At 40.5% G+C, this 26,565-nt stretch overlaps 1 protein-coding gene across 7 annotated transcripts in view; it reads left to right on the top strand.

Moving 5' to 3' along the window:
- Positions 1-26,565, top strand: part of EYA1 (EYA transcriptional coactivator and phosphatase 1) — a 145,615-nt gene that overhangs the window by 78,709 nt on the left and 40,341 nt on the right. For all 7 annotated transcript variants that reach the window (XM_025041181.1, XM_015598586.2, XM_006924024.3 and 4 more), the window contains 3 exons: positions 443-582; positions 1,927-2,010; positions 20,967-21,056. In XM_025041181.1, coding sequence (XP_024896949.1) covers positions 443-582; positions 1,927-2,010; positions 20,967-21,056 — 314 coding nt within the window. The remainder of the gene's footprint in view (positions 1-442; positions 583-1,926; positions 2,011-20,966; positions 21,057-26,565) is intronic.

The raw sequence follows: 26,565 nt of genomic DNA, 5'->3' as shown, positions 1-26,565 counted from the left end.
CGGGGCTGATTTTCCTTTCCATTTCTTTCCATGAACCAGAAGCCTTTTTGTAGGTGTGAGAGTGGCTGGTAAGGCAGTGTGTGAACTGCTCAGTGTGGCCAGGCACCGCTGGTGGACAGATAGAAACAGCGGCAGAAGTGGGGATGGGGGAGCACTGTCCAGTCTTAGAAAACCACAGAGAAAATTTAGGCAACTTAGCACAGCCTGTTGCCTCCCACCTTCAATTAAATTTTAGCCATTTCTGATCACACATTCTTTCAAAACAGGTCTTAGCATCAAACAGCTCATAAATTATGTACCAATGCAAGTAAAAGATAATGTAGAATTTGAGCAGAATGAAATGTATTCTGCTCTTCAGACTTCCCCATGAATTAAAACAAGGTGAATTGTGGCACCACGGTGCTAGAGCCGAGATATGAAAGTTCTTCCTGTGTTTCTACAGAGTACAGCACCATCCACAGCCCGTCAACACCCATTAAAGATTCGGACTCTGATCGATTGCGTCGAGGTTCAGATGGGAAGTCACGTGGACGAGGCCGAAGAAACAATAATCCTTCACCTCCCCCGGATTCTGATCTTGAGGTTTGTCATTGCCAACACCCGAGTAAATAACAAGGCATCTTAGTAGCTAAGTGGTGATCTGTATACCTGCAGTGTAAACAGCAGTGATCAAGGTGTCCAGATGCTATTACTGTTTTCTTTTCCATATCAACTATAAATAAAGCATTATTTTTTCTCTTCCATACACATTATAAGTAAAGTAATTATTTCTGTTTTCTTTTCTGTTTAACTATATGGTAAAGCATCTGTTTATTTCTCCCTGAGGAAATATAGTAAATTATATAATTCCGCTTGAACAAAATTATACTGCTCTGAATCATTGCCATTTCAACTAAGTATCGTACTAAAAATGCTTAATAAAACCCACTTTAAAATTAAAAACACACTTATGTATGTCAAGAAAGGAAAACCCAGGATGTCCTAAACTGAGATGGTCCTCTATGAGACATGTTTTGGCGAAGTTCAAAAGCAGGAGGGGTTAAACAAAACCTATAAGGGTGGAAGATTTCATAGCCCTGAGTCCGCTGCAATTAAGTTATTTATTTATTTATTTTTCACCAAAATGAAATCCGATGGTGGAAAACATGATTATTTTGGCTGAAAACATGAAAAATTTCAGTAGAACCTATGTGTATGAACACGTACTGGTTGAGTGGGGATGGGAAGAAGAAAAAGCAGGCTTGAGGCCTTCTGTGGTATCTCAAAGACCTTTTTGAAATGAGTTCTTCAAATCCTACTCCAAACACCCAAGAGTGTGTCAAGAGCGGGTGTGACGTGTCTGCTTAAACTGTTAACTGTCTGTAATCTGAAAACAGTATGTAACCCATCCATTTGATAACAGCCCGATAAGTAACAAAAGATGAATAGAGGATGTAAGTTCGGTTTTTGTGTGCAGTTTTGTTTAATACTTGGCTCAATAAAAATAAACCATAAGATTAGCTATTTTAACACTTCTTAATGAGCAGAGAACAGAGATAAGGAGAAGATAAAGTGAATAATTTTTGACCTATTGCTCCTCTGTCTCAGAAGTTAGAAACAGATGAGTTTTCGCTCATTTTTTTGTTTCTTCAGATCTGAGACTGATAATCTACTCCAGAAGCAGAAAGGACATATATTATTTCTTTCCTATATTTATATTGATTATGTTACTAATATAATTATTCTCTCGTATCATATCTGAGGTTATATCTGGAGAAAAGTTATATCTGGAGAAAGTCTTTAAAATAGTTTTATTTTTAAAAATATAGTAAATTCAGATTTTTCTTTCATCTCCCGCTTCAAGACCACCTATTCACGTTGAAGTTAGCTGAATAACAGATTTCTCAACCCAGGGAACGATGCACTGATGTGGCTCTTCCTTTGCAGAGAGTGTTCATCTGGGACTTAGATGAGACCATCATCGTTTTTCACTCCTTGCTTACCGGGTCCTACGCCAACAGATACGGGAGGGTGAGTGCCACCGCGAGTGTTTTTTCCTGACAGTAAATAGGCCTAGAATTGGTTTTTGTGTCCAGGGAATGTGATGTGACTTTAAGTAATGAATTTAAAATAGAAAAAGGAAAATAACTTCCTTTATTGATATAGTCAAATATATATGTTAAGCAAACACATGTAAATGAACAAAAGATTTTTTTTTTTTAGGTCCTTAAAAATGAGATGAAACTTTTTGCAATTAAATTCATCCTTATTTCAGACCCCAATGAATAAAAGTAACTGGATGCTATTCTAGGATGAAATATTAAGTCGTATAGATGACGTAGAAAGATCTTTTGGGTTGTATTATTTTATTTGCCATGACCTTTTATTCTTTCTATTTACAACATATTCAGTGGAGCACATATTTCACTTGCTATCATCTTCAGTGATTAGTGGTGTTAATATATTATTTTCAAAGCACCTGTTATGTCTTTATAAGTCCCTTTGCTGTGGAGCTATATTTTTGTGAAGGATATGTAAAATTGGGCCTCAGATAACAATAGGACCAATGCATTTATGTTTGAGTTGTTAAAATATTTATCGTGGTGTCGTAGATAAAAAATAATATTATAGAACACCTTTCACGAGTAGACCTTCAGTTTCAGTGTTCTACATTTGGGTTTCCCGATACCTTGGAAATTCTTTTTGCTATATTGCTTGATTCATGAACCTTTCCCACACAGAAATCATGTTATTTAAAATGGTTGTAGGTAAGTTCTGAAATTATTCCATGAATAGGTTTCTCATTATTTTTTACTCTTTAAAGAAATAATATTAAAGTCTGAGGTTCTTGAAGCTATTGATTTGAAGCCTTAGGAACTAGCTTCTTATGTCTGGTGGCTCCAGGTGTTTATCACAATTTAAAGTTGATTGCATGCTGTCATTACAGATTTTATTCAAGTCTTCATCTTAATATTTATTTCAATAAACATAATTGAGTGCCAGCTGCGTGGGTGTGGTCTGGAGGGGAAAGTAGGGGAATTATCAGTCAGGCTTCTCAGTGCAGCTTCCTTCTCATAACCATAGAGATACGGCTAATCAAAAAGCTGCAAAAATGCGCATTCGTAAGAGTAAGAATATTCCAACATTTGGATTTCTGTTCAGAAATAAGGTATCTGTAAAACACAATATGTCCCATCTTATTGTTAAACACATTACCTGTGAGAAGAAGACAATTAACAAAAATCAGATTATGAAAATTAAGCCATAAAATCAGTCATTCAAAGGAAGTCTCCACTGAGTGTTCAGCGCAATAAGGACAATAAATATCAGCTGTGTTGTTTTTTTTGTATTTTATATCGATCGTATACTTATATTTTTATCACTAGGAATAGTGATGTTCCTAATTTTACAAAAACTACTTTAAAAACTAATTAAAGATTAAAACAAATATCAACATGTAGCTCATAGGAAGAATCTCGAACATCTTCTTAACTGAACCATTATAATGTTCCCATAACTAACTTGTAAGAAAGAAAGCTGGCTCTGGAATTGGCACAAAAGCACTGGAAAGAGCATGCACTTAGAAAACCAGCATTTGAAAACCATCCAGAAAATCTCAGGTCTTTAAAAGTTTGCTGACTAAAAGCCAACTTGCTGCAAAGAGTATTGTCTTGATCAGTCCTTTGTAGCCATTGAGAGGGGCCAGCGGAGAGTGAGGCGAACATCCCATGACCTACTGACCTCCCATCAATCTTTGACCATAAATTATTAATTTACATGTAGAATTCATACCTAACCTAGAAAGCACTGGCTCTCTAGAATTTTTTCATTCAGATTCTCAAGAATATCTAAATAAAACATTACCAATACCAAAAGTGTCAACCATTAGTATTTTGGGGCTTCATCAAACGGTATTTTGTTTGTTCGTTTATTTAGTTTTCTCATACTACAGCATGTGATAAAAAGTCTCAACTCATATAATTCACAAAAGCCAGACTTGTATATTCTTTAAGTGTGGGTGATTCGAGTTATTGAAATGTAAGGTTACCCTTCATTTATAAGCTGGTAGTGTCAGGGAGAAGCACATTCAGAAAACCTAGTTAGGGAAGATCTGCCTGAGCGAGACTTTGAGCCTGAGGTCAGAAAGACTGGAAGAGTCTGGCAGTTTGTGTGATGATCATCAAGAGAAAGAGCGTTCTAAGCAGAGGAAGCGGCAAGTGCAGAAGCAGGAGAGGGCTTGGTGCTTGAGGGGGAGAGGCCGGTGTGACCCAGCTTAGTGATGGAGACGCCGAGTCGAGAGGTGAGGGCAGGGAGGCAGGGACACAGGGCCTCCCCGCCACAGCGGGAGAGTTGGCCACACGCCATAGGAAGTCATTCAAGGACTTCACGGGAGGACAGGAAAAGATCTGATTGAGATTTTTAGATAACTTTGGCTGTACGCGGAGGATTAATAGTAGAGGAGGAGGAATGGGAGAAGAGGGAGGGGGTTTTAGCAGTGGTCCGACGTGCTAGCAGTGGAAATGGAGAGAGCTGATCGGATTCTAGATTCCGTTGCAAGCAGAGAAATTGGATTTGGAAATTATCCGGGTTGGGCTGGTGGGCAGCACGTCACAGAGGAGAACGCAAAGGTCGTTCCCAGGTTTTCGTCTTGAGCAACTGCGAGAATAGTCGAAATGAGAATGCGGAGAGTGGGAGGAGCTGACTTGGAGGGGAAATGCAGTTTGGCGTGTGACGAGGTTGAGATGCCTGTTAGACATGTAGTTGGACTAGGCAAGGGGGCAGTTAGAAGGCAAACCCAGGACACGGGGCCGCGGTCAGGGCTGCAGATGTCACCGGTAGAGTCGCCGGCACACAGCTCAGACGACAAGCTCTTTAGACCCTCTGGGCTTGATGCTTCCCTCGTGTTCACGGAGCACCTCCTTTGTGCTGGACCCTCACGGTCAGCCTGTCGTCTCACTGTCCAGACAGGTTCTAGAGACACTGCTGAGGACGCTGAATCATAGCCTGAAGCACGCGGGAACGCTTGCTTAATGTTCTCTTCATCGGGCAGAATTTGCTCCCAAATCTGATAATCCTGCCTTATAAAAATCTGTGGTCCAGCGAGGATTCTTGCTGCCTGCGCTGCTCACCAGGGCGGGCAGAGCATCTGCATCCCTTTCGTTCCGCCGAGGCCCGCGGAGCCGTGGGCAGCTCGCGGCCAGGCCCGCTTCGTGGGAGCGTGGCTTCCTGCTGTTCCCGAGCGTTGCCAAGGGAAGCGTGTAAGGCTGGGCCATATTCTGCAGGCATCGAAAGAAGCGAATGCCTGACAATGTGAGAGCTGTTCGGTCTCTATGGGAACCAGATATTTGAGAAGTAGCTTAGTCACAGTAGCTTAGGCAACTCAATGAGTAGGCCATTCAGTAAGGGGATACAGGATCTGGTTGATATAATGCAAAATTAGGGCATGTTACAGCAGTACGTACAAAAAAAAGTTTGAGAACATCCCACCTTCCGTGTAATCCTAGCTCTGGGAAGCAGGCATGTGGGGCGTTAGGAGGAAGAGCTGTTTCATAACAGTGGTGAAAGGGACTACAAGAGGGTGCTAGGTCCAGTGCAGGCTTCGCTAGGGATGAGAAGAGAGACAGCCTGCTAGCGGGAAAATAAAGTCCAGAGGTGGCACCGAAAATTCGGTGGCGGTTAACGATATCTGTCCCCGCTTTCTTGGATTCATTTTTAGAAGTTGCTTTTAAACTCAGTCCACATTCCCTGATTTCACTGAAGAAAACGAGTCTCAATTATTTTCATTGAATGCTCTCTTTAAATCAAACAGTAGAATCCAGTTGTTATGTCAAAGCACACACTCCAAACGTGTTTCGAATAAGTGTTGTGCTGACACCCCAGGCATGACCCCCCTCTTGTGGGGGCCTCCCCAGATATCTCTGCCCACGGCTTTATTGTTCCGGCACCTTCCCGTTATTGCCGTTCATACAGAATCGGCCTGAAAAGCGCACTCCTCATTTTACGTAAAAACCTAAACATGAGCACTTAAGACAACATAAAGCTTAGCATTTTTCATTGTAGGTCCTACTTATTAAGAATTTCCTATGCCCCCAGCATTCATTTAATTCAACATTAAGGCTCTGAAATCGCTACTACTAAGTCCATTTTATAGATGAGGAAAACTGAGGCTTGGCAAAGGTTAGAGACCAAATGCGAAAAACACTGAGCACCATGACTGGCATAAAACAGATAGTAATTATAGTTTAATGTAGTTGACAGTCAAATCGAATCTGGCTTAGTGGCCAGTGAGTAATATGTGGTAGTTTCTTCAAATTAAGTGTCAATATGTGATACACCTTATAGTGTGATGCAGCATCAGATTTAAATTCAAGTAGCTCTAGACTCAAATCAAAGCTCTGACTTTTCAGGGTTTTGGTTTTTTTTTTAATCTTGGGCAAATTATTTATTCCTACTGGCCCTCAGTTTCCTCACCTATAAAACTGGCTACTTGACTTGCAGAATTGTCTTAAGAATTAAGTTGTATCAATTATATCTCAGTAAAACTGAGTAAAACTGAGATATAATTGATACAACTTAATTCTGAGGAGAAAAAGAAAGATTTAAGTTGTGTCGTGAATTTAGGGCTCAGCACCGTGTCTTATTAATAGCAGTAACCCACCAATGAGAACAGCACATTGATCTCGCCACTTGTTGGCCTTGTACCTGCTGTCCGAGCATTTGTTTTGTAATGCACCAGGCTTCTACGAGGATCCCAATCGTCTTAGTGACTTCAGATCAACAAAACCTCTCTAGCGAGTATAATACTGTGGTTATTCAGCACACTGATGGAAGAAAAATTTGAAAGCCCTTTAGCCCATTTTATCCGAACACTCCAGTTAGCCAGTAAAGATCGCTGCTCTTACCCTGTTTCATGGGGCATCGCTAAACTCCAGAATCTTTTGAGAGGTGACTTTCTTCCACGGCGGCTAGTGAAGATGCTCAACTCTTGGCATGGCGCCAAAGCAGCCAGGCACCCAGTGTCCTCCTCGGACGGTAGAGGGTCTGGTCACTTAAACAGAACGATCTGTCTTGTGCGACCTCCAACCACAGGCTGGGCAAGGCTCTTCTGTGAAAAGTCAGATAGTAAATATTTCAGGCTGTGTGTGGCCAGCTGCCTGTCATAACCACTCAACTAAAGCCACCACAGACAATATGTAAACAAATAAATGTGGCCGTATCCCAATAAAACTTTATTTATAGTTCCCAAATTTGAATTTCATGTAATTTTCATGCCATGAAATATTATTCTTCCTTCGGTTTTTAAAAATCTAGACCAGGGGTCTAAGTCAGAAATCAACAGACTGCATCCTGTAGGCCAGATCTGGTTCATGGCCTGCTTTTGTAGGGCCTTCAAGCTAAGAATGTTTTTAAATTTTTTTTAAATAGTTATTTTAAAAAAAAGAAGAATTTATTTCAGAGATTACATATGGTCTGCAAAGCCTAAAATATATGTTGTCTGTCCCTTTAGAGAACAAGTTTGCCTGCCCCAGCTCTGCCTCAGGCTGTTGTGTCGATTAGTTTCACTCCTGCCTTCAGGGCACCAGGACGATTCAGTGACAGCCACATTGTGCGACTAGACTGTAAGCTCAGTGCAGGCACCACGTGTCAGCATCTGGGGCCCCACTGAAGCGCATGTCAGCACATGGATTTATTAGGGTAAGTGAAACAGCTGGAACAAATAGGCCCAACGTGCCGTTGCTTAAACATAGAAACTTATCTCTTATTTAATGGTCTCAAGTGCATCTTCCAGGTTGCAAGGTTTGGACAGATGAGGTTGTGCCATCTCACCATGTAGCTTCTGAGGCTTCTGTGATCGTTGTCATCCACTTTCTAGCCCACAGAGAGAGAAAGCAGGGTGGGCATGAATGGGAAGCTTAGGAGGGGCGCACACCTCTGCTAACACAGCCCAGGGCAGGAGAGGCAGGCAGCTGTGACCTTGCTACGTGCGCAGGAGGAAACAGAATGGACTGTGGAGGACAGGTAGCAGAGGGAGCCACACTTCTCAGTTAAGAACTATTTGACAAACGAGTGCGACCCAAAGCTTGCTTTTCAGCCCTCCTGGTGGCTCCGGCCATCCCAGTGCCCAAAGGCTATGTGACAGGTGTGATGAAGAGTGATGAGTCGCCAGTTCAATCCCAAAGGTTAGATCCCTGGTTTGGTTTTCTCGTTCTGTATATCAACGCCAAGTTAGATCAGGATGGTGAGATGATCTGTGGTTCCAAGTATAACTTTTGGAATCTGCGGAATTACATGGAGTCTAAGCTCTCAAAACAGAAACACAGTGTTGTTGACTCTCAGGGGATTTCCAGGCAGAAGCGGCTTCTTCACACCTTCTCTTTGCTCTTAGCCTCTCTTTCCGTCTAGCTGCCCGCGCCTTCCGACTGGCACAGTAAGTCCTCACGTAATGCCATCAATAGGTTCTTGGAAACTGTGACATGCAGTGAAACAACATGTAATGAAACCAGTTTGACCACAGGCTAATTGATAGAAATAAGAATTAAGTTCCACAGCATATTTCTGGTCACAAAAACATCAGCAGGCTTCTAAATAAAGACCCAAAGACTTCTAACATGGAACCTTGGAATAAATTCCAATTATACAGACATTTAAGAAAGGTCAATAAAAGCCAAATAAGATAATTTTCCAACCTGCTGTTCCAGTTCAGGGTCGCAGGTGTCCGGAGCCTGTCCTAGCAGCCCAGGGTGCCAGGCAGCACCCACCCTGGACAGGACACCTTTCCATCCCAGGGTCACTCACAGCCACACACACTCAGACTGGGGCAGTGTAGACACGTCCATTCCCGCCCCGTCCCATCTCTGGGACGTGAGAGGAACCCGGAGAAAAGCCACAGACATGGGGAGAGTGTGCAACTCCACACAGTGGCCCCTGCTGAATCAGCCTTTTTTCTCATCAATGTTGTAACAAAAGGTGATTCGAGGACCTGCTCTATGTAACTGAAATGCATGTTCCTGCGACCTTATTGGATTAAACTTTATTTTTCCAAAACATACGTGTTAATGGAAATGTGGTGAATGGCTGTGAGTCGTCACAGCTCCCCAGCCACCACACCGGCCTGTCTCCGCTGGCTCTGGCCCTCCTGGCTCTGTAGCCTCGGGAGAAGCATGTGACATCGGAGTCTCACTTGTCCTGTCTTAGTCTTCCCATCTTTAAGACACAGGGCTGTTGAGAGAGCAATGTAAAAGCATCTGGAGGAATATTCAGAGGCGCTCTGAATAAGCTGGTGTGGCTTGCTTTGGGAGCTCACAGGAGGGAGTGGCCAGTAGTAAATATTGTATTTTTCCAGGTAGCAGAGGGGGAGAGGTAGAAACAGAATAACCACGCAGAGAAATGACGGGAAAAAAGGCCGCATGTCTATAAAGTATGTTCAGAGGACCAGACTCACAGAAGACGAGCAGCAGAAAATGTGTCGAAATGTAATAAAAACACTGCATCTTTGTCCAGCTTTTGCGGTTTACACTATCTCCCCTTTATTATCCAATTAGTTCCTTCTTTTTCTCCAATGAGAAACCTATGGCTCAGAACAATTAAATGATTAGCTCAAGGACACAAATCTCTTAACTGACCACAGGAAGAATATAATCTTTCTGACTGGCCTGTCGCCCCAGAGGAGGGCTGCTCGAACGCCGAGTGCCAGGATTTAGTGCAGCAGGCCTGGGGGTGCCATGAGCAATATTAAAACAGCACAGTGACACACTGGAAGTGTACAACTTGAAAGATTAATCTGATAGCAAAGGAGATTATTGCAGTGCTCCCGCTAGGAAATAATAACCCTGGAAACGGCCGTAACCCTGGGCAGGAGAGAGGCGGGAGAGCGGTTGCGAGAGAAACCTAGGTAGGCCCTTTGATGGGATTCGGCTGTTTAGCCTTTTCGTTGGCACTGTGTGGGTCCCCACACGTGAAGACCAGTTTGGCCAGGTCTGCCCAGGTTTGCTTCTTCCTCCTCCTCCTTTGTACCCCGCTTCCTGGCAGTCGACCCATGTTTGGGGTTCATTGGGTTTTTTCCACAATCAAAACTAATCTTTGGAATGGTGAGCTGCTTTCTCTGATTCTTCACTTGGCTATTGTTTTCGCGATGTCGAAAGGGAATCTCTTAAGGAGAAAATTGAAGCGGTCAAGTGTCACATATCTAATCAGTAAAATGACCCGATCAGCCCCACCACAGATTTGGGTTTGATTTTATTTTTTTAATCATTCAGACTATAGTTCGACCGTGTTTTATATTTCATTTGTATACGCCCTCTCAGGGTAATCCAGATTATTTCTTAATTGGCATTAGAACTACACCCAGCTCCTAAACCTTGGCATTTCATGCCAGCTGTTCAGCGACAGGGCTTTATAAGATTGCAAAAGTTAATACTTCATTGATGGCATTGATAACTAGCCGAGTGGGAGGTCATCAGTGGAACCTTTGGGTCTCATAGGTTGTACATATCATTTCCATAACCCTTCTAGTAATATTTTTTAAAAGAAATAACATTTTAGCATTTTTTTTTTCTTCTCGCAGATAAGGGAGCTACTTTTCTAATCTTATCTTTAATCCTTTCCTTGTGAGCAGCCAGCATGGGGCCTTGAAAATAAGCCACTCCTGTACTCAGAGTGCCCATTCTTGTTTTTCAGCTTTGTTTTCCCCAAAACAAAAGATCTGGAATGGGGAGAATTTACTTAAAAGATCGTTCAGGCCCTGCGTGTGGCTGTAATATTAGCATTCTAAATAAGGAGCTGTTTAAGGGGTCTAAAATGGGTATTTTCCCCTTTTATTTGATCGATAACCGCCCAAAGGTTTGTTGCATACTTGACAGGATTTTCACATTGACCAACAAATCCTCATAAACCTGCTCCACGTTAGTCACACCTCACCCAGGCACCTCAGTTCTGCTCAGTGGAGGCTTAGCTGCCCACGCAGGGTCAGCGCAGCTGGAACTTAGAAGCCTTACCTTTTATTCCGTAAATTCAAAATGTAAGTTCGTATCCTGAGGAACTCGTCTCACTTTCTGGAATAGTCAGACCATCTGCTAGCAACTCTTTCTCGCCTAAGATTAATTCTCTAAATAGCAGTTTTTAAAACACGATAGGCTACTCTTTGATCCGAAGTCGAAGGGCGATTGCCAGGAGTTTGTGTGGATTTGATCTCGTCGATGTAATGAGGTACATATTCAACTAGAGAGGCAAAAGACATTTATCGTATAGTTAAAACATACTTACAAGCTGAAAATGGTAATAGGTAGAAATGTAAAAGCAAAATTAATTTGGGGGGATCTTCCGGGAAAATAAACCCCCGGCACCGGGGGTGCTTTGTGGAACCCAGTTACCAATTTCAGAATGCCGTGGCTATCAAAAATTAGAACAATGACTTGGATATTAAAATATTTCTTAAAAGGCTCAACTTAAAGAATTTAAATTGGACAAATTTACATTGCCTGATGTGTTCGCTTGGTTTGTTTAACTGTTAAAATTTTTGCTTTTCAGTTTAGAAAAAAACGGTTAAAAAAAATGAAAGGGCAAAACGTGTGAGGGTGTGTAAATAGGAACCAGAGCTACATTAAAAATAGAACATTTTTTTCCTTAAATGCTTTACTGGTTTATCTAAGCAATAAAGAGATATTGCTTCCTTGTTAGCATTTGGTGCTATTTTTAGTTGTTCTTCTAGTAAAACTGAAATGACTTACAGTTCTTTTCGGACTACACAAGATCTAAAGTAATATTTGGCATTTGCGGTATTCAATCAAAGCTAAAAAATCTTGGGACATATCTTTTTAAACAGTTACAGAAAAGGGAGAGAGATTTTTATGGTTAGATGAATGGTTAGCTTTAAGATTTCTAGAGAAAGGAGAAGGCATTTTATTTTTATAGGATCTAAAAACCCAAGAAGAGATAAACATGTTTTCCTTAAACTTTCTATTTTGAGGCTCAAAGGACCATGAACACTCAGAGCCAAAGTAGAATTGTTGAGAAATTAAATGAAAATGGGTTAAGAAAATCATTTTTGAATCAACCTCCATTGGGCGCGTGGGTACCATTAGGTTAAATTGCTATTCGAAACCAGGAAGTGAGAATTGGGAGTGATGTATATCGTCCTTCAGAACAGTTTTTGCAGTGCTTACTTGAAAGATAGTTAAGATCAAATGTCACCTACAAATACTGGAGTCAGCGATGCAGATGTCACTATAATATTTCTCATCCTAAATGGGCAGCAAAACAATCTGGACAGCATGAACTTCAGCCTGGCCACTGGAATAAAGCACAAGGCAGGTGAGAAGTTACTCACTGCTCCTTCTCAACAGGGACCTGGAGCGATTCACTGCGGTGTCCCTGTTGAGTGAGGTCCCACGCTAACATCTTGTGGTCCCCCTGTCAGGACTACCCCAAATTTAAGACTCCGTCAAGAGGATTTGTCATGATAGAAACAGTAGATGGTTCTCAGTACCTTGGCCTCTGGCATGTAGTCATGTAGTCGAAGTAATGATCAGAAAAAACATCCATGAATTCAGAAAGCCGTACCGCCGAGCAGCACTCTTCTCAAGCTGCACACACAGCCTCCCGTGTCATACAGACTGTGGTACCCGAGACACACGCCTGGCTTTACACTCCTCTCCCGCCTGAGTCACCGTGTTTCCCGGCCTGACACTAGCGAGTCATTCAGAAAGTCAGTCTTTCATAATTTATTGAATACATACATGGTAGTGTAGTAGGCGCCTGGCCATAATTCCCGCCTTCAGGGGGTTTATAAATTAATACAGGAGGCTGTCGGTAGGGAATGAATGAATCTTCAACAGTGCCCTTTACTGGGGCAAAACTATTCTGAACTAGTGCCGCTGTAAATCCACCGAGGGTGAAATGGCAGAACCTCCAAAGGAAAAACAATGTTCAAAAGAAAACAGCCTCCTTGTATTATTCATAGCAAGCATTCTCTAGGAGCTACAATCATTGAACTAGTACGAAATAGCTCATAATAGGATATCAAATGATAACGCTGGCAGTGTGGATCAGTGAAAATTTAGGATCCACAAGGGCTGTACCACCGAAAAATAAAGGCCGGGGGCCCTAAGTGAGATGCTTCTAGGGTTCTTGCCCCTCAGCAGTTACGCTGGGACTGTTCTCCCTTACAGCTGATGGACATTGCAGTGCGACATCGCTCTTCCTAACCGCATGAGACGTAGGTCCTACGGCTTCAGTTATAAATGCAGGAGTCCCTTCGGTTTTCTGGAAAAGAACATCCCATATGATAAAAATCAGTAGAATTCATACAGGCAAAGAGCTGTGTCTGACATACTTTCTTGTGTATATTCTAAGTTTCACTTAAGTCCAGGTACAGTTTACCAAGCAAGTCCTAACACCTTCTTTTCAACAAATAGTGCTATGCTGAGGACATTTGCATGGCTTTTACAAGTTTGACTTTAAAAATTTGGCATTTTAGGAGCATGATTTGAGTGTGCTTTAAATTTTCAAAAGAAGTATTTTTAATCCATAGTTTTACCACCGAAAGATCTTGGTGGATATTTCTTATATATTTAAAAAAGAACTAATTACAGAAGCTTGTAAACATATATGAAAGTAGATGGGATAGTATAATGAAACCCAGATTAACCCTTCCCAGCTTTAATCAAGTCCAAGGTTATCTTGTATCTATACCCTTACCACACGAGGCCATGGTAAAATACACATAATGTAAACTTTACCTTCTTAGCAAATTTGAAGTGCGCAGTTCAGCAGCATTAAGTACCTTCACATGGTTGTGTAACCGATCCCAGAACTCTGCATCTGGCAAAACTGACAGTCTATTGAACAGCGCCCCACAGGACCTGGCGACCACCACTCTGCTTTCCGTCCTGTGATTTTGACAACTCTAAATATCTTTAAAAAGTAAAAACTCACTCACACAGTATTTGTCTTTTTAAGAGTAACTGATTTCACTTAGCAGAATCTCTTCGAGGTTCGTTCGCGTTGTGGCGTGTGTCAGCTTCCTTCCTTTTTAAGGCTCCCTTGTGAGGGTATGCCACATTTGTCAGTGGACACTTGGGTTGCCGCCACCTTCTAGCTCTTGTGAATAAGGCTGCTATGAACATGGCTGTACACATATCCCTTTGAGACCCTGCTTTTATATAGGGTACATACCGAGAGGTAGAATTGTAGCATCATACAGTAAGCAATTCTACGCCTAAGTTTTCTGGGAACAGCCATACTGTGTTCTGTAGCATCTGCACCGTTTTACATTCTCACCTGCAGGGTGCTCCATTTCTTTATAGCTTCATCAACACTTACTTTCTGTTTTGTTTTGTTTTTATAGTAGCCATCGTAGTGGGTATCAGGTGATATCATTGTGATTTTGATTTGCATTTCCTAATGATTAGTGATATTGACCATCTTCTCATGAGCTCGTTTACCATTTGTATATCTTCTTTGGAAAAATATCCATTCAAGTCCTTTGCCCATTTTTGAATTAGGTTTCTGTTGTTGTTGTTGAGTCATAAGAGTTCTCTGTGTATCCTGCATATTAACCTCTTGTCAAATATATGAGTTGTAAATGTCTTCTCCCATTTCTTAGGTTGCCTTTTCATCCTATTAATTGGGTCCTTTGGTGCACAGAAGTTTTTAGATGTAGTGTAATTTATCTAAGTGAAGCCTGAAGTATGACCATTATGAGAGTGCGCATTTTTGGTGTCCTGCCCCTCATGCAAGAGTTCTTTGCAAGTTATGAGCACAGTTACCTTAGAAGAAGCTTTTTAAATTTCTGTGCCAAGTGGCAGAAGGGGGGCCCGCTAATGCCTCGTGTTGGGACTAGCATTGGACCTGGTTCAGGGGAGAGACGAGCAAGCAGGCTTCGTCGCAAGCTCTGTACGAGGCAGTTTCATCCCTTGTCGTCCTGAGGGAATCACTAGACTGAAGTGCGAAGCTAACAGAACAGGCCTGCAGGAGCAACAGTGTCTTCATCCCGTGGCCGAGTCTTGGCAAAATCACATTCTGAATTGCTGTGGACCGTGCTTACTGAAAAATGCATTTGTCCTGACCCTTAATGTTTACCAAATGTCCTATGTCATCTATGAAACAAAACAGGGCAACAAGAGGCCATATTTCCAGTGTTCCGACACCCACATGTATTTATAGACACCCTTTTCTTTCATTTACTTCAAATCAGATTATAGATTTTCAACACGTGAATTCAACACTGATGGACATAGGAGGCTGAATTTAATGGTATTTTAGCATTTCTATGCACTGATTTTGTCTAGAATTTATTTTTAAACATTTTTATGACACAAAGTTCTGGAATAATAGTAGGGATAAGGCTGAAAAACAGAAAAGATGAAAAGAATGGCAGTGGGCCGAGGACGGTTCTCACAATATCAGTACAGGACGGTCGCAAGTTTGGTCTTGCTGAGCAGGTCCGTGTTCCAGATGCGAGAGAAAAAGATCTTGAGGCAGTGGGAGAATTAAAGATCATTTGCTAAAGATTGAAAGTAAAATGATTGTTTTAGGCCTGGGTCTCCCTGAGCAGACATCATCGTTGTTTAATTTTTTCTTCGTAGAGTTGCTTTCTGCTCAATAGAAATAATAGTCATTTGCTTAACCCACAACAGCCATTTGCCATTCAATATTATGTCAGAATAATTTAGGAGAGGGGTTGCATTTCATTTGCGTGTGCGTGGCATAGTGTGGTGCTAGATGCTGTTTGTTCTGTCTGGGTTAAGGAACAGCTCGAGCAGGTCTCCACTGATAGAATTCCCTGAGCCTAAGAGCTGAAGTAAATCCGTCCTGTTTCTTCATTAAACAAGAAGAATGACAAAGCAATTGTATTTTCTTTTTTTCAGCCTCTTCACTGTACTATTCAGTTTTTACTAGAGACCTAAATTGCAGAGCACAGAAGAATATATTTTGCAGAATGCTGTAATGCATGCCACTGTTGAGTTTAAACCAATAAAATATTGTATGCTGATATTATGCTAACATTATCCACTTCATTAAGTAGATAAGGAAGGTATTGGGAGCAGTTATTCTAAGAATGCACTGTTCTTTAACCAGGCACAAATTAATCAGGCATTACTAATGAACGTGTTTAATACTATATTCTATAGATAGAATGATGTCAGGATTTAAATGTCCGTTTGTTTTTCCTAAGCTAGGTATCTAGGCTTTTTTTTTTTTCCCCCAACACTGAACACTAATAACTAATAAAAGATCAAAATTAATATTTTATTTTTTCTTCATTGGAATTACTTGAAATACTCTGTTTATTGTTTTTCGTTCATTTGTGCCTCCACCTGACTTTGGGAAAGCCCCTGCACCTGGCCTTGTGCTAGGTCCCAAGGTCGTGGAGATGCGGATATAGGGATAGACAAGCAGTATAGACAGCAGTGGTACCCAGCAGCCGATGAGCCCGGTGGGGAGAGTCATGGCGGAGACCCTGGGCTGATGCCGGGCCAGGGGGCGAAGCACTGTGCAGGGCTGGTCAGAGACCTCAGGATGTGAATGTGACAATCAGTGCAGACTGACCATGGGCCCTAGTTTTCTTTAAGATCTTTGGTGGAAACTTCCGTCAGAGCTGCTTCACTTTTACATTAAGCCTCTGCCTAGACATCTTTCAAAGAAGATTTCATGATTAAAAAAAAAAAAGTTAAAAAGCTTACAAAATGATCATACGTTGAGAGGTAAGCGAGAGAAGCAAGAGTCGGACGTTTATGGGCCTTTGGTTCTTGTCGAAGTGCCTGGATGTTCCCTAAAAGAGAGAGGACAATGGGATGGGCATGGCGAGTACCTGAGTGGAAGCCTGAGAGGGAGCCTGTTGTGGATATCTACACAAGAGACGCATGGCTGAGGGAAAAATAAATTAGATTTGGTGTGGGGGTCAAAAGAGTCTGTTTAGAAGAATGCCACGGTTTCCTTCTTTTGGAGGATGCTCCAGGGGAAATATCATGAATCCAACTTGTAGCACGCTGAGTGCCAGGTGCTCTGTGGGGCATCCGAGTACAAATGACCCATAGCTAACTGATATGTGGACATACAGTTGAGATCTGATTTTAATAGCGGGGAGTGGAGTGGTGGGTGAAGTCATGGGTGTATTGGGGTCTGTGAGGCAGTGTCGATAGAGTGAGAAGTAGCTGAAAACAGTCCTAAGGACCAATATCATTTAAGGGACAGGTGATGGGCAATCGTTCTAAGAAGATGCCCAGAAAAGTTTGATAAGGTGATAGGCACCAAGGAAGGAGAAATGTCAAAAGGACATTAGACAGCGGCGGCAAGTGCCACAGAGGGGTCAAGGTCAGAAAAGAATGGCTATCTGGCAAAAAGGTTTACTTAAAAAGAGATGTTTCTTTGAAGTGGAGGCAAAGTTCTATAATTTTTCAAAAGCAACAAAACATGGTGTTTTAAAAGCAACCGTTTCATGACTGCAGTTCTGGAACTCGTTACTGCAAAGCACGAGAAAAGAGTAAGATTAAACCAAAGACATGGTGATTTTCATGTCTCAGTTTTGGTCTAAAAAATGTTTTTTCTCTCTTTTTCTAAATATGCCAAAATAAGCCATCGTTCTATGACTAACTTATTAACGGTTCAATGTTAGATATTGGACTTGTATCGGACATATTTAAAAAATGTGAAAGTCATTAAAAGATTATAACAAAAATGAAATCTAACCGCAATATGAGAACTCCGGTTGCTAGAATGTGTAAGCAAATCTGTGGACACGATCATCTATCTGCTGTGCCGCTGGTTTCCTCTTACGTGAAACACGGGGTGACATGACTTTGCACCCTGCCAGCTTTGTTATCACAAGCAAATCACCACACCACTGATGCTCAGTGTTTCTCTCTCTCAAATCAAAAGTAGATGTCCTCTAGAGCTCCGCTTTTTAAACCGTAGATTGTGACACTTTAGTGGGCTATGAAATGGAAAATATCAGAGTATACCCCCCATGATAAAACTCTTTTGCCAAAATTACATTATTTCAGCTGTGTGTGTGTATGTGTGTATGTATGGGGGGAGTGAGGGCGGGTAGATTGGCAGGTAGGTGTATTACTAGATCATGGTGCACAATGTATTTTTTTTAAGGTTTATTTTTTTTTTATGGTGACATTAACGAAATCCAGTAAATTTCAGGTATACGCAAAATGTATTTTTCACTGTGGTTGTGGTTAAGAAAAAGTTTGAGAAACACTGCTTTCTCAGCTAGAGCCCCATCGTATTCTAAAATTCTCTCATTTCAGTTAACTCTTAGACTGCTCTTTTAGTGTCGTAAATGTTTCATGACAATACTGCAGAGTGGCAGGTATAAAAACTGTTAAGGCATGAAAGCTAATAACAAAAGAGAAGAACATTAAAAGGTAAATAAGGCCAACATCTGTGTTGTATTTGACCGCAAGACTGAACAAGCCTTTAAAATTTATTAGTATTCCGACTAGCAAGCCATTACACTAATTTATGAAGAAAAGTTAAAGTATGCTATATATTAACAAACAATGGAGTAATTCTTTTGATGGTGGCATAAATAAGCAACCATATCAAGGAGAAAGAATACTTTTTCAAAAGTAACAATTCCACGGTACATAAATTCCAGGATTGGCAGTTAAATAAATGTGATGAGTCTCTTCTGCCTTGCCACATGAAAAGATTCATTGACCTGGTTATGAGACAAGTCGGTGTATTTTTATGGGCCTGAACTAGAGGGAGTAAACACCTTAGTCAGGTGTTTTGTCTTAGAAACAGCTGTTTGAACTCACCGCACTGGTTCATTCTGCTCTAGCGTGTATTTGAGCATTTGCTTTTCCCAGCACCCTTGCTGATGTTTAGAATCCAAGTGAGTGAGCAATTTCCTATAAAAACAAGATTCAATGAGTTTTTCTTTACTTATCTGTAAACTGTTTTTAATTCTTCTCACCCTGTGAGGTTCCACAGAGTTTAGATGGCATTAGACAGGGACAGTTTGACAAAGCCAAGGAACATGAATCATCGCGCGCGAAAGTTGAGGGAAGTGTTTTCATCCATCCGTCCCGCGCGGCTCTTGCGCGCTCGTTCGGCCTCTGCGTCTTTCTTTCCTCTCTGCCGTCTTCTAAACCTTGGGGTGTTTGCTAAACCTGTTGCCAACCTACCCCTCCCCGCCCCCAACCCCCGACTTTCGGCAAGGCCGTGTTCTCTGCCTCCTTTCCACTGTCAGTCCGCTGGCAAAGAAGGTCTAAGCGGGAGAGGACTTAAGACCAGCGATGCCATCCTGCCATGTTTTCTCAAACCCTCTTCTGTGCCTCGTCTGGCATCTTTGAAAGGTAGACCCTGGCCGATGCTGGCAGGGCGTCCGTGGGGTAGCGGTGCGGGCGGGGCTGGCGGGGCTGACGCCACCTCTCTGGCCACAGCTGACTGGCCCGTGGCAGGCACACTGAGTCTCCCTTCCCATCGCTGCATCCCAGGCCGCTGTTCCCTGAGGTGTACAAAGACGCGTCCTTGTGCCGAATTAAGGCATAAAAGTACTCCTAAAAGAATTTTAAAATTCCGTTCATTCTATGAAAACAACATGTTTGCCCTCGAGCCATCTGGTTTATTAGATGAGCCGAGCGAGGCTCAGGGAGGGAGGACACCGAAGTGAGAGAGCAAGTGGGGGAACCTGGGCTTCCGCCATGGGCTCGGCTCGCACGACTTCCGAGCCCGTGGAGGTGGCGCTTGAGGTCAATACTGAAGGGCGTGATAGGCTGTGGATCCATGGAGAGTAGAGAGTGAGACACAGGCAAGTCTTGAGCTTCGGAATGAAAACAATAGAGAGGTTTATGTCAGCCAGTATTTGATAGCAAGAATCGTGTTTTCTCTGGGTTTTATGTTCTTGCCTATATAACTCAAAGCGGGTAATACGCAGAGTACACCCCAGCCAGATGGGGGGGCCTATGTGAAGGCATAATTCCTCTAGTTACTATTTTCCTAATTAAATGATGATACCACTAGATTCTGTACTTCTTCCAGAAGTTTGCTGTGATAATAAAATAGTGTATCAGAAAGTACTGTTCTTTGGGAAATTTTAAATGCCATACCCGTGTAAGTTTGTGGTGTTACTAGAATGCCAACTTTCAAGAACTCGCATTACATCCTGGAATACTTTCTCTACAGAAATGTTTTCCTTCTTCACTAATTATGCAGAATATCCACCACGAATCATGTTGTTTCCTTGGTTTGCTACATTACGAATACAGTAACACCATAAAACCCTGCAAATATATTCATATTCTCCACATTCATCTCAGTGCCAGTAACTGTCATCAGGATGTGGGTTGTGCGAAGTGTTGAGTAGAAGTCACTGGACACCTCAGAATGCTGGTTCTCCCCTCTGTGTACAGTACTGGCTGTTCGATGACTGGATAGTGTCACATGAATGTCAAGATCAGCTCCCTCAGCTGGGCATGGTGCCAGGTGGTCAGAATGGCCATCACTTCCTACTTTGAGTATTCTAAAAATTGGCAGGCAGTCTGAATAAATAAAAAATAAGGATAGTTATCATCTGCAATAAAATTAGTACTTACTGCCCTTCTGAAATCAATCCATATGTATCTAGTTTCTGATATTCGCGATGATGGTTTTAGACACTCTTAATGGATCGTGGTATAAAATAAACAATGTCGTCTTGATTCACTAAATTTTTGCTCCTGAAACAGACATGTGAAACTGAATTTCCTCAATTTTACATATCTAAATAACTCTAGATTTTATATTTCTGTAATACTTTAAGAAGCAAGTTACTTCTTATGCAAAGTACCAACAACATTTGGGGCACTTTTTAAATAAAATTAGTCACTGAAGTTTGCTGCAGAATAAATCATGCACACCAAAAGCATCTGGAGCCCAAGCTGCCCAGTGGGTCACTTTGGGCCTTTCCTGACACGGACTCCCTCTTAATGTGACACTATATTTTATGTAACCCAAGGTATATATGTTCTTGACCTGTAAAATTCTTATTTTAGGATCCACCTACTTCAGTTTCCCTTGGACTGCGCATGGAAGAAATGATTTTCAACTTGGCAGACACACATCTATTTTTCAATGACTTAGAAGTAAGTTCAGTTATTTTATACACACTTCATGTTGCGTGTCTGAGAATAGGTGATTGGTCTCATAATAATGAGATGTGATTTTCAATACGTAATTGGAACAATGAGATAAAGTAATTGTCGATTGTGTGGTGGTGAATTTTGCCTTCATGGTGTTTGCTTTGCTTGACTTGGGCTGTCGTATTTCAAAGTTAGATTCCACATGATTAAAATTTGATGTCAAGAATCGCAAATATTCAGCTGTGTTGATGAGCAGAAGCTACGGATTTCTCAGATACATAATCACCGTTGAGATAGATTGCCTTTAGAATCCAACGGAATTTGTGAGACTCGCATATGCTGTCCGCGTCAGACTGTCACTGTATTGGGTTGGTTGCTTTCCTTTCCGGCCGGCCCAGTTTTTGGATGACAATTTAGTCAGGCCTCTCCTTGGGTACCAGGATTTCTCATGTCAAACTGCTGATGATTTTATTATCATTTGGGCAGGGGGTGGGAGGGGGAACTTGTGTAAGATGACTAGTTAGATGTGTTATGCAGACATGATCTCGGTGAGCAGAAGTTTAAGAATAAAGAATATTGTTTTTTGTCTCTCCAGTCTGAGAAAACACGACTATAACTACATTTCGTTCCCTTCTTAATAGAGACAGTTGTTTATTTAAATCCTGCTGTTAAGCAAGGTTGTGGTAGGGCTGCTAACAGGCATTAGTCATCAAGTTGTTGTTTTGCTAGATTTTATAAATGTATGTTATTTCAGACAGGAGAAGAATCTGAAAGATTCAAACAGAACTTTTACTGATCAAAGTTAATTGGCAGCAATTGGCCTTTAAATATTTCCTGATGTTTCCCTTTAAAAATCAAGCAAAATGCACCTTATTTAATAGATGAGCCAAAATCATTTGAAAAATGCCAGTATGTGACAGAACTTAAATGTGGTTTGTTCAACATCTGTCCTGTGTTTTGATTTCTTTTCATCTGCAATGAAACTACTCACAGACGAATTGGCGACTTACAGTGCAATGGAATTATTTAAATGTGCTTTATATATTTTTTTTCCATTCCTTACTGAAATATTTATTTTTACACTTAGGGTAAAATATAATTTTTTTTTTTTTTTTTTTTGCATTTAAAGTGTTTGCTTTTCTTAAGGAAATTACATGTAAGGCATTAGTACTTTTTAAGGTAGAAATATTCCGAGTGACAAGTTCAGAATTGCCTTTAGAAAAGCTTAATAATCATACTTATTTTTAAAAGCTGTTTCTGATTTATGGTTGTGACTCACTTTATAAGAGAAAGCACAAAAAAATTCATATTTTCCTAGTAAGTTCAAATCCCTCCCAACGTTTGCATTTGTTTCTAATGATACAGGCGAGGCTGATATTTTGTCTCGAGTACAACCTTGTTCCTCTTATTGATGTTAATAGGTGTTAATAGCACCCATCAAGAAGAAATTAGCAGTAATTTGCTATTGTTTATAAACTCTGCCTTTTAAAAAATGCCATAGCTTGTCTATAGAGTGCCAAATCTGTGACGAAAAGTGAGAAGTTAGACAAAGTAATATAAGCTGAAAAACTCAGTTTTGATAATATGACCAGATCTTTATTTGTTTACTGACATTATTCATGCTAAACTGTATATAGAGAATGTCTAAAATAAAAGTATGTATTAAAAGTTCTGGTTTAGGGATGGAGGGGATATTGTTTTTCTCTAAGCCCAAATTAAAAAAAAAACAAAACAAAACTAGAGGTCGACACAGTTGTTGAAATATCAGATTCTGTTCTTGGCATGCGGACTATTATGAGAAGTAAAGGAAAAAGAATGAAGGTGTAATTCAACAAATATAAAAACACATTTAGTGAAAAAATTATTTAAGCTTATAACCTTACAAAAGTTGATTTTTAAGTCATTTTAGTTTAGAATAATATGAAGGTACCAGCAAAAGTATAAAGGAAAGATTCATTTAGCCTCTGTTCTTGGAAATTATTTACTTGCTTGAAATTTGCATATTTTAAAAATGAATTGGTTTTTATACTTATTTTAGTCTTTCATTTTATACTTTTGTAATTCGGCAAACCTGGACTGGTCATCGCAAATATTAGTTTCTTTCAAAATAAAAAGTAAAATTATTTCCTGACAAAAATAAATGTGTTGGCATAATACTCCTAGAAAACCAAAATTATCTCATCAGGCTGAAACGATGTGGTAATGCCTGATTTCACACTCCAGTTAGCAGTGCACTGTGGTAGGGAACACGAATATTTAAATTACATGTTTTCAGCTTTTTAAGACCTCTGGTACAAGTAACTTCAAGGAGATTAACAGCCTATTAGTTAGCTTCAAGTGTGATTTCTGAACTGTTCGTGTTGACATTTGGCCTCATTTTCTTTTAAAATCTTAACTTCTTTGCCAGCTGCCCCTCTGCGTAATTTGGTATTTCACAGCTTTGGCTTATGAGAGATGCTAAACAAAGAAATACGCACTATGTGAGGGGCTGCCAGGACCGGTTCTCGTGTTATCAAAGTATGTGCTTGAAACGGTTATCAGGATAATCTTTAGGAAATCGAGGATATGATCTTAATTTTAAAATATCTTAATTAAACTTTAATAAATAAAAAAATAACTTTTTAGCTTTAAAAATCTTGTTTGTCATCTCCCTTAGTGACAACTTTTAATAAAAGCAATCACAATTTAAATTAATTTTGTTAACACTGCAGAAAAAAAAATAAAAGGGAGAAACTTGGGGTTTTTTGAACCAATAATAATGTTTGAAATGCTGAGGAACATGAGTGACAGAGACATACTTTTCAAAGGGAATAATATTTTATCCCAGTAGAGAGAAAGGCTTGGGCTTTAGTTCCATAGTCTACTTCTGACTTTTCTCTTTCTAGGCCTAACGCCCTGCCTATCATTTTCCCAAAAGGTCTCTGTGTGCAATGCGATGATGCTTATGTGGAAATCATTTTTCGTAAATGACAGTATGGAACTGGAGTTTTTTTCAGCTTCTTTAGTAAAGTATGACTCTTTCTGACCGAATGGAGAAAGTTCTTGCTGTTGGATTTTTATTGAAAGGCAGTCTGCAAACAGTGAGGAAAGGCCTTCAGGATACGATAAATGTTTCGATTTAACTTGCCGTTGGCCAGTTCTCCTGCTAGATTTTTCCACAGTTAAAGGAAAATATTTCATCGAGGTGGATATTAAGTCCAAATAAAAATAAACTGTAAACTGATGTTGAATTTTCTCTTTCCGTCTGGTGTGAATGCCATTTTACTGGCGTTGTGATTGCCATCTTTACCAGTATGATTGACATGGTGGCCCTCGGGAGTCTGCTCTCAGGCCACACTCCTTCCTGCAGGGATCAGGGCCGTGAAGGAGCAGGAACACCCCTCTGGTCCTCTGTGAGACGTAGGCACACGAAGGTGCCGTGTGCACCGCATTCACCCAGCCCGCTGTGAAGCTGCGTCGGAACCCTCTCCCTCACTCTGCCAGCGTGTTGTGCATCGCACGCTGGTTGGTTGGGACAGACCAGAGGATTCTTTGGCGTCAGGATTTACAGCGTGAGGACTCCGCCCTTTCTTAGGTAGACTCCTGTCCCAGGTCTGCTTTTTAAGCACCTGCTCTTATAGCTCCTTGTTTTCATCGTTTCTATTAAGAAAAGGCCTGAGACAGAAGGTACTGGCCTCAGGAGAGCCTGAGTTTGAAAAGTCAAAGGCCAAAGAAAGGAGGACAGTCTCTAAGGCCATAACGTAGAGGAAGTAAGCCGGAATGCTTTTCTTCTAAAGCAAAGACATTCGTTTGCCCCTCGGTTTAATTCAGTCTTTAAACTTGTGATAATATTGTCTTACTCTAAAACTTAGGTTACCATCTGTTCATTATTTCAATATATCTTGTTTATAAATTTATTTTTAGCCAGGAAAAAAAAAAAAATCTCTCTTTAAAATATCAGTCACACCACCGCTAAGTAGCGTCCGTTCCCAGTGACGTGTTCCATGCTGACCTAACGCTGACGCGTTCCAGAGTGTGAACGTTTTAAACTGCTTCAGAAGTTGGTGTTTTTGAGTTGAGAAATGTAATTTGCCTAGAAAATGCTTTAGTCTCTATAAATAAACATGAAAGAACTCTGATGCCCAGGGTCCAGCTGCTGGAAGGGTCTTCTTGAGGAAGGGTCTCGTGGATGCTGGCAGAGAAGACCCTTCAAGAAGAGCTTGCGCTGCTTTCTGCTTTCAGTCCCCGCCATCAGCCAAGACTGGCCACGTGAGGCGGGGAAGCCACATCCATAATGACATTCCAGACATAAATGCACCCATAGATGCACACACATATAAGCCGCTTGTCATTTTCAGCTCTGTCCACAGGCTCTTGTTAACTTATTTTCTCTTGATAAATTTAGCAAATATAAAAGATCACATTTTTTGAAATCCCAGTAGCATCCTCTGTAACACCCAGAGTATTGCCTGACACATGTTGACCATTAAACGAGTATTCGTTAGGTTGAATTTTGATCTGTTAGAATAGCGATTTCTGTTTCCTGTCCCCATGAAGGCAAAAACCGACTTTGTCACCTTATGTTTTAAGGTGGTTTCCGGGCCTTGTCCATTTCCTTAGTTAACAAAAATATCAAAACCCTCAGTTTAGGTCACAAAATAAATTTTTCAAGGAACAGATGATGATTAGACATAATAAATGTGTATTCAATTTAAATATATTATAACTCATGGCCAATAAGGATCAATGCTCATATTTTATCCTTTATTATTACTAATAATTTTAAGTGTTCTTATTTCTTCATTTCGTATGATTCTGTTATTTTTATTTTATCTAAAGTAAAATATAGAAATATAAAAATATATTCAAAGACTTCCTTAACTCTCATGTTCATCAGAAAATTGAGTCAGATAGCTGTTTAATATAAAAGGTATTTACCTAATACAACAGCCACCATTGTTCTTAACAATAAAATAATAGAGGCAAATTGTCACTCGAATGGAAACAAAGTAAGACTGCCCTGTGTAGGCACTGTCATTCTAGGAGTTTGGGGCAGTATAATAAGTAATCAATTATAATTAATGAAATGAAAGAGATTAAAATTACTGTTCTTTGTAGAAGACTTGACACACATAGAAAACTGAAGAGAATCTCCTGGGATAGTCTTAGAATTTCTAGTAGGCTTCGGAAAGTTTACAGAATTAAATTAAAAAATTAATAGCCTTCTAATATAGCCATTCATGTAGAAATTTTAATTAAATAATAATTTTAAAATAGCAACAACTACAAGACAAAAACAAAACAATCAGAAAAGATAAAAGGTGACCTATATAAAAAGTATTTTTAAGAAATCTATGAATAAAACTATGACATCTTACTGAGAACTATAAAGGAAGGTTTGAATAAGTGAGTTTCTTTTTTGTAATATGAAAAAAATTATTCTACAATTCATTTGAAAAGATAAATAGGCAAAAATACATAGAAAGTTTTTGACAAAGAGGAGTAATAGTAAACATCCAGCTCAACCAAATAT

Source organism: Pteropus alecto, unplaced genomic scaffold (assembly GCF_000325575.1).
Source record: "Pteropus alecto unplaced genomic scaffold, ASM32557v1 scaffold87, whole genome shotgun sequence".
Lineage (NCBI taxonomy): Eukaryota > Metazoa > Chordata > Mammalia > Chiroptera > Pteropodidae > Pteropus > Pteropus alecto.
The sequence above is the reverse complement of the archived record's forward strand: the minus strand, read 5'-3'. Positions and strand labels throughout refer to the sequence as shown.